Source organism: Rhipicephalus microplus, chromosome 2, assembly GCF_043290135.1.
Source record: "Rhipicephalus microplus isolate Deutch F79 chromosome 2, USDA_Rmic, whole genome shotgun sequence".
NCBI lineage: Eukaryota > Metazoa > Arthropoda > Arachnida > Ixodida > Ixodidae > Rhipicephalus > Rhipicephalus microplus.
The window spans coordinates 36777213-36789559 of record NC_134701.1 but is presented as its reverse complement, the minus strand read 5'-3'; the positions used below and the strand labels follow the sequence as shown (position 1 = coordinate 36789559).

At 46.5% G+C, this 12347-nt stretch overlaps 1 protein-coding gene across 9 annotated transcripts in view; it reads left to right on the top strand.

The window, feature by feature from the left end:
- The window catches only part of LOC119169139 (uncharacterized), a 748171-nt gene that overhangs the window by 52798 nt on the left and 683026 nt on the right, over positions 1-12347 (top strand). For 8 of the 9 annotated variants that reach the window (XM_075883059.1, XM_075883033.1, XM_075883044.1 and 5 more), the window contains 2 exons: positions 4989-5160; positions 12001-12213. In XM_075883059.1, coding sequence (XP_075739174.1) covers positions 4989-5160; positions 12001-12213 — 385 coding nt within the window. Of the gene's footprint in view, positions 1-4988; positions 5161-7121; positions 7552-12000; positions 12214-12347 lie in introns of those variants that run through there. The other variant, XM_075883064.1, reaches the window with a different exon arrangement.

Here is a 12347-nt window from a genome sequence, read left to right as displayed (position 1 = left end):
ATTCACTCTGTTGGCTCGCTTCATTGAAGGATCCTTCGGGCCGGCTTGGACGTTGGGCGCTACGTTTACAGGAATTTGATATTCACGTCATTTACCGCTCAGGCCGCAAGCACACCGACGCAGATGCTCTTTCTCGTTCGCCCCTTCCTTCAGCCGTTGCACCTGTTTCTTTCGCCGAAGCTACCATCGGCAGCATCGATATCACTGACATGCCTTCGGAAGAACGCAAGGACCCTTGGGTAGCCTCGCTCATCGACGTTCTCTCCTCGTCTTCGGTGACACCACGCCAGCGTCTACCTCGTGCACTACGTCGGCAAATTCCCCATTATGCAATACGGGGAATTTTTCTACTGTACGGACGTGAGCCCTCTTCTACGCTTGACACGATACTTACTTACCGCCCAGATGCTTCAGAATACCGCCCAGCCTCCGAACTTGTTCAGTGTGCCGAAGAGTGCCGCCAATTAGCGCGTTCATTTATGTCCGTTGCACAAGGTCTCCAAAAAGAACGACTTGACCAAGACAAGCCTGCTCACAGCTTCCCCGTAGGCTCATTTGTATGGCTTTCGGTTCCATTCCAGTCCCCCGGCCCCTCCCGAAAGTTTGCATCCAAGTACAATGGTCCGTACTGCATCATTCAATGCACGTCACCAGTCAACCACGTCGTCGAACCAGTGACACCTGCCGAGGACAGACGATGCCGTGGTCGTGACACAGTCCACATCAGCCGCTTAAAACCTTACTATGATCCCCATGTGCTTGCTTCGCCGTGAGTCGCCAGGATGGCTCCTCTTCACCACCGGGGCAAATGTAGTGGGGAAGAGGGAGAGAGACACTATCTAGTTGGAGCACCTGAAAGACGACTACTACGAAGAGCTGAGCTCGTGACAGTGACTGACGCCTCTTGAACCAGGCAGTTGGTTTTATCCAATAAGCCCCCTTATATCATCAACAATGTTGTGATCTGCCCCAGCGGATTCTGGCGTTGAGGGTAGCGAGTCTTGTATTGACGGCTGCAAAACAGGAACCCTTGCTCTGTCGAATAAGGAAATCGGGTTCCGACCACACAGGTTAGGTCCAGAGCAGTCAAACACAATAAGATGGCAGGTTTCCTTGTATTGCACACATAGGTGCGATTCCCCAATCACTGAGATGGTCCGACATAGCATGACTTCACATGCAAAGGTTAAAGTGCTGGCCACTGTTTGCGATGCTTTTCAAAAACGTTTAGGGAAATAACGCAAACAGGTGATCCAGTATCTACTTATATTGTAAGTTGCACACCACTCCATGAAAAACTGCGCCTTATCGGCGGCTCGAGGTGGCTTTTTCGTGCAGCAAGTAAGGCTCATATATGTGTCTTTATTATGTCTTTATTATCATCGTCTTCAGTTACGGCTTCTTTGAGAGTCAAAGCTTTTCCATGCATTGCGACGCGGCCTTTACTGGTCGTGCTGTGGCACATCTTTGCAAGATGCCCATGAAGTCCACAGTGATAACACCTTGCTCTTATTCAACGACAGCTGTTGCCATCGTGTTTGCCGCTTCCGCATCTATCACAATGCTGCACCACGTCGCGAATAGGAGAAGCTTTAAGAGCATTGGCCTCGGACGCGTATAACTAAAGCAAGGGTGTAGCGTCTGCGGTCATGGTTTCAGCACCATTTTCAGCTGCTTTGACAGAAAGTGCCAATACTTCGGCATCTTCTAGTGTTAAATCTTTTTTCACCTACATCTGTTTCCTCAGTGCCCGGGAGTGTACGCTGCAGACAATAGGATCTCGAAGCATGCGGTGAAGAAATGTGCCGAAATTGCAGTTGTCTGCTATTCGGCAAATAGCCACGAGAAACTCGCTAACGGTTTCACTTGAAAGTTGTGAGCGATTGAAGAACTTGTAGCTTTCCGTTATCTCATGCTTCTTAGGATTGTAGCATTCATTGAAACTCCGGACGACTTCCTCATAAGTCAGTGAATTTGTTGCATGCAGGACTATCCTACCAGCTAGCACTTCGACCGTCTTGCTAGACAACGCCGAAACTAGTAGTGCTGTCTTCTTAGCTGGGTCTGTAACGCTGTTCGCCTCGAAATAAGCTTCTGCTCTGATAAGGTGAGGCTTCCACTTATCTTTTGTTTCGTCGTAATTCGGCAGCTGCAGGGAGGCCATGGTGGTCGTTCCTCGGTCGCCTGATGGCAGGATTCTCATCATCTGTCAGGTACTGTGGGTAGCGATAAAAAAACTGCCCTTGTTGTTGCTACTGTTACGTAGCCGGCGGCTCTGCCCCGGCAAGCAGACACAGTCAGTCGGAGACGAGGGCGAAATATGAACGTTTATTGCATCACGCAAGCTTCTTTTGTAGCTTCACCAAAAAGGGGGGAGGAAAGGAAAATGGTTGAGAACGGCTATTGCTTCAGCAAAGACAGAAAACACGGGGGGGGGGGGGGGGGGGGGGGCGTGGAGTCGAACCTTGTTGATTGCAACACAACTCTTCCAGTTTTCCTGTAAAATGTCCTAATTTTGACCGCGCTTACGATTTTATGAACCTTGCATAAAATATTACAAAATAAATGTATGATAAAAAAATAAAATTAGTAAAGTAGCGTGGCCTCCACGATTGGCTACGGCGCATTGCAGTAGCTAGTCACGGAGGCCACAGAAATGGTGTTGTGTTACATTCCACCATCGGGAGGGAATAATATCTATTGGTGTAATTATCATCAGCAACCTGCCAAGTCTCTTGCATTGTCCGGGAGACTCCCGGGTTTCTACCGTTTTTTCCGTTTGTACGGTTTTCATGAAAATCTCCCGAAACTCAAAATTTGTGTGCGAGATATGGCTGCTTTGACAAAAACGCAGGTCAGTCTGTTTTAGGCTTTTTGCGAACCCACTGAATTTTTTTTATAAACAAATTTGAGAGGCGTTCATCTGAACGTACCGTAGAACCTCAGTGATGCAAAACCGTGACATATACGAATTTATGAAATTTTCCAGTCAAATTCATGTGTCCATTGGGCCAAATTTGTAATGTTCTGAACACTTTTCCTGATTGTGGTGGTGTATGATGTGAACTTTAGTACCAAAACCGTCGAACGAAGGCCGATCAAGAACACCTTTGGAAGTAAGCGTGCGACCAGTGCGTGTGGTTGTCATTGCCACAACTGCTGAGGATGAAACTGCGGTCATTAGCCACTATCATGTATGGGGATGACGTTACTGACAGAACTTAGGAAGTGAGCGTGAGGCCAACGCTCATGCCCTCGTAGCAATCTACGATAAAGGCAGATAAAGGGCAGATTAAAGCAGTAGATTAAAGGCAGTAAAGATGTAAAAAAAGGTTAGAAGCGTTTTGGCATTTCTGTTCAAAGAATCTAGTAGCGAGCAAAGGCAAAGCTTCGAGCAAAGCCAAAGCTTTGACGCGCTCTTTCGCGGTAGCCAGCTGCGCCGTCCCGTCCATTCACGTTTGAAGACATACGCAAATCAATTTTATGAAAATCGATTTCTTTACTAGTTGTCTTGATGATGTGAAATTTCTAGAGCATTTGCACTCCCCCTTTGAGACTTTCACCTTAGTGGGAAACCCTACCCTTGTGTGTTTGGCTACTCCAAACCGTTATGAGACCGCAACGCAGATGTTTCAATTGCATTTGGAACCCCCCGTCTTGTTTTTTTCGATTTTTTTGTGTGCCAGAAATGGGGAAAAATTATTCATCCTGTCGATTTGACTTTTGACGACAAAACATGATTATGCTTGTCGCAAAAGGCAAATCCATCACAGCTACAAATTAAAGAAAGTTGGTACCCCTCCCCCTTTCTCCGATCAAGGGAAAATTATCATTGATTCCGAAATTGAGCTTAGAATGTATGCAGACGACTGCATGATATTTAGAATTATCTCTTATACTCAAGATCAGAATGCGCTGAATAGTGTTGTTTTTTGTTGTTTTGTAATGGAAGTGGAACATGCCAAACTCCAAAGACATGGCAGTAATGGAAGTGCAACATGGCAAACTCCAAAAACATTGCAGTCACGACCTTTTCAAATAAGAAACAACCTCTTCATTTTACATATACTAATGACAGTATAAGTCTAGTAGGTGTTGTGTTGTGTAAATACACTGTCGTACCAAAATTAAAATGGCACATGGTTGTCGAAACAATTTGCAACAAGCTCTTCGAAAACTTTGGTGTCTCCTATGCAAGTTAAGGAACTCAACAAAAGAATGCTGACTGACAGCAGGTAAGACTTTGGTGAGACTCGAGTATGCGTTGGTTTGTTTGGCTGCCTCACCACACACGTGACTTAACTATGTTAGAATGCGCATGTTTTATCACTGTAGCACCTCTCGAACATCTATGCACTTGCAATCTTATCATCCTCCTGTGTAAATAAGATAGCCTACACTGGTTCAAGTGTTCTAGCTTTCGTATTTTTGGTTGCATTTTTTACACACTATACCGGTGATTTGATTCTCGGAGTATTGTGCCTGTTATATCAATTCAAATTTGGTTTCATTGTCTTCTGTTTTTTTTTCTTTTCTGCACTGTGCATTTTTCGAATGAGTTTGATGGGTATTTGCGCACACTCGATGCTGAGCAATTAGGAAAAGGAAGTGCAAAAGCATAAACATTGTTAAATTGTATTTTTTTTTAAGGTGTTGTACATTTGTATTTACACCTTCTACGTACTGGAAACTGAGACAGGCGATGTGGATTTGGAAATAAGTAACATTAAGACATGCTGCTATTACGTTAACTGCTTCACCCTTTCGAGGAGCCATGTTTTTTTTCAAAATTTTAGGGGCGAGTTTCTATCCCCATTATCTCCTCAGTATTGGTACCGGCGCAAAGTTCTAGATGACTGTAATAAAAATAATGAAAAATATTTGCATTTCTATAATTAGCTGTGTGGAAATGCACAGGTTGGATGAAGAGCACTGAGTGTGGTGACTGCTGTAAAGGTGTGGTCAAGCAGTGCTTCTGAATGGTGCAGGCATGAGGAGAGTGGAACGCCACCTCTGCTGCGCACTGTGACGCAGACACTGAAAGTGCGCTGGCTGGACGAGCTTCTTGAACACAAGACCATCTCCTGTCCGATCCAAGACTGCCCCTTCAGCTGCCCTGCCATCACAGCTATGGAGAAACACTACTCGCAGTGCACTGGAGTGAGAGATCTTTTTTGCCACGAAATAATTTTTTTCTGTGCCCATGTTTATTATAGGGTGGTTTGCATTGCACAAATAACAGACTCAAACAAGTGTCTTTCGTGTAGTCGTTTCAAACACCTCTGTCACTTCAAACGCCCGCTGCCTCGTGTTTTGAACTAAAGCTTGTGCATCTTCTCGTGCTTCACGCACCAGGAATCGGTACCAGCCAGTTCAACTTGCCACTCTTTAGCGTGGCTGGCTGTGTTATTTTATGGCCCATGCTATTAAGCAAACTGCAATGCATATTTCACCATACCAAATGAGTGTATTGATCACTGAAGCCTGGGCAAACTGCTAGCTTGGTTACAATTAAAAACATACACTGACTATGAGAGCTGGAATGTCCTTAAATTTATAAATTTTTCTGGTTACAGTTTGTCTTTTAAAGATGATAGTCTTTCTTGGGGGCCTCCAACACAAAAATTTTGGTCTGCCTGTCTGTCTGTGCATTTGTCTGTTTGTCTACATTTACTTGAAACGGTCAACTTAGTCCGCAGTGCCCACCAATGTTGCTCAAGCTTCAGCGTTAATACTTGTGCGAATGTCAATAAAAAAGCAACTATTGCGCATGTCTGGGGAATCATAACAACACGTACAGTCGAAACTCGTAATAACGAAATCGCCGGGGAAACCGAAAAATTTCGTTTTTGCAATAATTTCGTTGCCGCGAGTATGAGACATAAAAGTAGTGATACGACCAGCAGAACGAAAATTTATTGCCAGAATTCGGTCAACTTACTTTGCCGACCCTTGCCATGCAACAACTTCAAAGCTCTCCCTTCGCACTGGAAAAGGTGGTCCATTGCTATGTCGTCGTCATAAGCGCAGAAAAAGAAGCGAAGGGTGTCCAGCGTATACCAAACAACCTGCGGGTTGTTTTGGATGCGCTAGCGCGTCGTTCCTGCCCGCAGTCTCGCTGTCAGCGGAGTTAGGGCTAAAGCCAACTCCGATGACGCGCCGCGCTCGTAGACCGCGCGCCCGCTCGTAGACCGCGCGCCCGCTCGTAGTAATCTGACCGTGCCTCCGCTTACAGCTTCGTTGCTTGCGACGAAGCATGTCACCATGAGTGCGCTAGCGCATCGTTCCTGCCCGCAGTCTCGCTGTCAGAGGAGTGAGGGACAGAGACGACTCCGATGATGCGCCGCGCTCGTAGTAACCTGATCGCGCATCCGCCTACTGCTCCTAACTCAAGCGTAATTAGATCTTAAGTAATCATCGAGCTGTGAACACGTCACGAAGTAGCAATTTTCGAGAGCCATGCCCTCGCGACGCACAAGCAGCAGACGACGATTTCCCGGAGCGAGCGTCTGGCCAATGGCGAGGCGAGCTGAGGCAACATGGCAGCCACAGCCAATCAAGGACTTCGAAATGACCTTCAATCATTTGCTTTTTGTGTGCTTGTTTTTAAACGTAAGAGCCAGCTGAGGTGGGAAAGTTAAGGGGAAACGCGGGTCTTAGAAAAGTAAAAAATGGCCAAAAAATCGATTTTGAGAAAAACGCATTTTTCTAATCTTTGAACCTCTAAGCACCTCTCCTCAAATTATTAACGCTAAATTCGATAAAAAAATAGGTTAAAATCTATTTTCAAACCATCACGGGAGCCGCAAAACAACCCGCAAAACAGAAAATTTGTTCGAACTTCCCGCGCGCGCCGCCAGTGAAGCAGCCGGCGGATCGGCGCCATCTTAGGCTTGTTTTGAAGCTGGTTCCTCTGTGCGCATTTTGCGGGCTCTCAAAATGGCGTAGCTCCAACACAACGACTGCCCTTTCCCGTTTTGCGAAGCCGTCTGCCGGACCGCTGATTGGCTAGAGCGGGCGCGCGCCGGCAAGCCCCCCCCCCCCCCCCCCCCCCCGTATCGCGCTTACCATTGGCTGGCACGGCGGCGCGGCCACGGTTGCTCGCTCTTTTTTTTGTTTGTTTGGTTTTGCTCCGTTGGCGCCTGCTCTCGTGCGTGTTATCTCGTCTGCTACCCGCTCGTGTACCGACGTCGCCGACGTATACGTCTTTCTGCATTTCGCCGGCATGGCTTGGGAAGCTCGCCTGAAGAAGAACACTCGTCAAGCTTTCGGCAGGAAACGAAAGCGAGCGTGGAATGCGCGGCAGAAGAGAGCGGCCTGCGCGCCGCCGAGAACGCTGGAGATGGCCGAGGCAGCGCATTCTGACGACAACGGGCTGTCGGAAATGCCTGTTATTGCGGAGGCAGCACATTCAGACAACGACTCGCTGGCGCAAGTGCCTGTTATTGCCGAGGCAGCACATTCAGACGACGATTCGCTGGCGCGAATGCCTGCCGAAGCGGTGCACTCTATTCGGCCCAGCTGCATACAGCCCTGGCATGCTGTAGAATTGTAAGGATGTCTGGGACACAAATGTGTGTTTTACTTGAAATAGTGTTTTATGTATAAAAGGGCGATGTTTTTATATATAACATGTGTCTTCCTTTGGTTTTCAGTGCACTAGAACAGCCACAAAGTTGTAGACTGGGTTCCTTATACTGATTCAACGGCCAGTACACAGTTTTTAAATGAGCTGTGGCAAATATTTTGGGAAGGTGCATTGACACATTTGGTACAGCCATACTCACATAATGTAGAGCTATACAACGGTGCCATTTTTATTGCTCTAGCTTCACTTTAGCAAAAGTTACAGTTATTAGAAACTTTAAATGCATTTTTCTCAGTTCGATGTTTTTGTGCACCACACTAAACCTTAGGGGTTTTTCTTATATGTTACTGTTGATTGAGAATGACAAACTTGGTATCATTTTATTTGTAATAATATTACCTATGGGGTGATGCTATTTTGATTACTCTAGAAGCATACTGTTAATTACAATTATGGATAGTAATGAGCGAAAATTGAACAGAATATCCATTGTAAGTGCTGGTCTGTTTTCTTATCTATATAATGCTTAAAAATTAATAAAAATAGCATCACCCCATACAGAAAGCCCTCAGCATTGGGGCTATGCATTTATTTTTTGGATCTGGCTTGATTAAGTTGCCAAAAAGCCCCCAATGAAGTGCATAATTAATTAAATTACAGATGTTAATATCTTTTTCTCCACTGAAGCTATTTCAGAAACAATTACATATTTGAAATCAGCATGAAAAACTGTCCAAGATGGTGAGGTTTGGTCAAGATTGAGCCAAAAACAGAAAAAAAATTTTAAAGACCCATGCCCCCCCTTAAACACGGAGAAATGCTTTTTCCGATGAGCCCAAGAAGCCGGCTCCCAGCCTCTCCATCGTGAAGCCATAATTTTGTAAAAATTGCTCTTTTCTCCCGATTTCCAGAAAAAGTTTCACTACCTAGGTGGGTGAAATGAATTTTTCGAAGCACTTCTGCGTGGTTTTTAGTGTAGATATTTTGGAATAAGATAGAAAAAGGGTTCCATAAACTGAAAACTTGATTTTCGAAAAATCGTTTTTTTTTTTGCCATTTTTCGCGATCCCAAAGCCGCGTACACCCTTAAGTAAACAAATATGGCGGTACCCACGCTAGCGCGGCAAAAGCAGACGTTTACAAATTTTGAGTGCGCATAACACGCATACGAGCATATTTTCGGCAGTTAACCTTTGGTGGAAGGGTAAAATAAGGCCCGTACTATGGTGGAAAATTCGTTAATGCAAGATCGCTGTCCAAAAACATTTCGTTGCCGCGAGATACGTAATACATGGGCTTCTATGAATGTTCGTCGGGGATCAGAAAATATCGCGTTGCCGTGGGGATTTCGTACTCGCGTGGTTTCGTTACTGCGGGTTTCGACTGTATATATTCTGCATGTGCGTCTTTTGCTATAAAGAGAAATAGAGTAATTTTAAGGACCGTCGCCCTTATCACACTGTGCTGACTTTGCAACGCTTGCACAAAAAGGCGCGTTTTCAATGCTTTGCTAAGATGAGACGATGGTGGCACTCACCCGTCGCTTTGTGTTCTACACCTTATCACCTCTGAGACGGGTGCGCACACCTGTCTCAAAACCACGCCCTTCGTTTTCCAAGAAAACTACCAGATGGCGCTCATTTATCACGTGTGACGTGACTTGATGCGCTCATTCGCCTCTGCTGCACGCTCGAGGCACTCTAACGCAGCGCCTCCAGAATACCCTTCACCGATTTTCTTGCACAGAACATCAAACAAATGTTTTGTTCACTCTCGTTTTTCGACGACATTTGCAGATTAACATGCAGATACGGGGCCATTTTTTAAATTGTCGTGTTGTTTTTTCTCCACCAGTCTGACTTGTGCCTGATTTAAGGAAAGAAGTGTAAATTCAAGAACTCTTAAATTTGCACTTCTTTGCCTCATTCATAGTGAGGGTCTTTTGGCAGACTTGATACCGTGAGGTAGTATGCGAAAAATCGTTGGTGAGCTGCCAGCTCATAATAAGATCACAAGCTTCATGACGCCAATAGGTGTTCCACGTTCACCGTAATGGCTACCGGAAGTGCTGACTGACTCTTTCGCGTTTCAATGCACACGTATACCTTGCAAAGTAGACGGAGAAATGGCTGTCGCCATAGCTTAGGTCTTTGATGGTGGCAAGGTATCTTTTCATTCACATTCCTTTTTTCATATTTAGATAATACAGTCGAGCCCGCTTATAAACAAACCTGAGCGTAACACTGGCATCTGTTCGCTGTATCCAGAAGTGCATAGTAAATTAAACACAGCTTTTAAAAAAGTTGCGAGTGAAAACACAAACTTTTTTGCCCCAAAAAGTCTGTGATGCACGTGTTTTGAAGAGCAGAAGTGATAAAGGCAGTCTCGAGTTCATTTAAAACGGCAAGGTGCTCGTTCGCCAAGGCCCGTGGCATAAGCTGCATGAAGCACTGGCTCCAAAGTTTCGTTGTTCTCGCAATACGATTCCTCCAAATCGCTCTCGCCACGTACTTCATTCACAATGCCCTAATCCATGCATGGTTACGCAGTGTCGGCATCATTATCGGTCGTTATTAAACCATTGCAACAGATGTCCCATCTGCTCTCCCAGGCCGGAGTCGACAACGCGCTGCCACAAATCGCCGCCGTAGTTCAGAAGCCTCAGGCTCGGCATCAGGCCTGACGTCGACGAAGTCAGCTTCGCGAGAACAGTTTCGCACGCATGTAGCCGTCACCGCCACCCACGAAACATTCACCATCTCCACAGCTAAATACCGGGACGCCCGAAGCGGCAAGTTGGCTGCCAGGCGGTCAACAGCTGTGAGCAAGCGCTTCGCAACGCAGCACCTAACAGGCGGATTACGCTCAAGCCAAGCGGTCACACTTTCGACGTTTTGTTGAGTGGCAGAAAAAAGCGTGCTAGTCGTCCCGTCGGCCATCATGACCACACACCCTCACCAAGGGCAAGCAAGTCGCGCACACGCGACACTCATGCCAGAACGTGTGGAAGAGCTCTGGGCCCGTATCCAGTCAGAAAACGAAACTAATTCGAGTTAGCGTGGCGGCGTCACGGAGCGGTGGAGACGGGCGAAGGGGTTGTTATCAAGAGAGGAGAGCAGACTTGCGAGAAAAAGGCAAGGAGTTGCAAGAAAGAGAGGGGAGGATGCGGTGGGAGGGCGACCTTGAAAACCAAAACACAAAGGAAGAAGGCAAGTTGAGTAGCATGCTTGAAAGGTCCGCGAAACTCGCACGTAGGAAAACTTGCAAAGAGTGCCTGGGCGCGCAGAAGTCAAAGCATGGCCGCCTGGATTGGTGCGCGCGGCGGTGTTCGAAGAATCGGCGGCCGTGGTCAAAAAATTGTTTTGTTGCGCCAGCAGGTTTGCATGGCCTCACGAACTTCGATATTTTGGGATTCGTTCCGCGCAAATTAACAGCTGTTTTCGCGCTTCCGCACGCGCACGGAAGGCATTTTGAGCCGAGTGCGAAGTGAGTGAGAACAAGTCCTAAACACAAAACGAATCGCAATTTATCAGACTTGGTGGGGTAGTGTACAAGACGCAGACTATCGGATACAGTCTGTGGCCGACGATGTGTGCAGATGGTCTGGTCACTCCAGGCTGGCGACGCCAACGACAGTACCAGTGATCAAAAACAGGGTAGACGGCCGACCAATCTTCGAAAATCCGTGGTAGTGTGAAACACGGGCCTCGTCTGGCGATGCAGGGTGCTCAGAGTAGTGGAGAGACAAAGGACAGAGGGGTGCGTAACAAAAAGCAGTCGGGGCATGGAGGAAGGAAACAGCTTTCCTTCGTCCATGGGTTGGGGAGAGCGACAACTAGAGGGCAGCGGAGGCAGGGTCGGCGTTTAACAATAAGAATTAATGGGCACCTCGCCGATGCCTGATCGGTGGTCGAAATTGGTTTCCCGGGAAGGCGGCAGACCGCTGACTCCGTTCGAGTTAACTGATTAGCGGCGCTCAGAGACGTTCGTTGTAAGTGTGATTTTGTGCCATTGAACCAATGTATATTTTCATGGTCTCGTGGATATTGGTCGTTTTAAGCGAAAGTTCACCTTAAGGCGTCTCTCATAATCATATGGTGGTTTTGGGGCGTTCAGCCCTACATATCAATCAATCATTTTAAGAGGGGTTGTTATATGTGGGCTCAACTGTAATTATTTGTGATCAATATTCGTTGATTCATTGGTTGAAGTTTATTGGCATAAGATAAAATACAAATTGATTGCAAACACTGTGTGGTCCCTTAGCCAAAGGCTAGTATTGAGACCATTTACAAACATGTAATAGCCAGTTGTGTTCACCAGTTGTTTTCATCATACTCTTGAATTTTTAAACAACTTTTTGTCTAGAGTGACAAAGTATTGGTAGTGTGTGATGTAAGCTTCCTGTGCAGGTCAATGGTTCTGGGCTAGACCAGTGCCCCTACTGTGAGGCCCAGTTCCTCACCCACAGCAGTGCCTTGCATGTGCACATAGTGGAACAGCATCCCACCAGGCGCTCCCTGATGCACTCCCAAGGGGGGGAGGGGCGCAAAACCCTGGCAAGACGAACCAAGTCTCCCATGCCACCACCGAAGCAGCCCATATTGGTCAGGCCCACTGCCAAAGTGAGATATTCCTGGTTTTTCTTTCTCTAGGCTCTTCACAATAAAAAGTAAATGAAACACACTTTCAAAGTGCAGTATTACCTACGCCTAGTTGGGCGAGTTGATGCATCATATTCCTGCATAGCTTTGTCGCA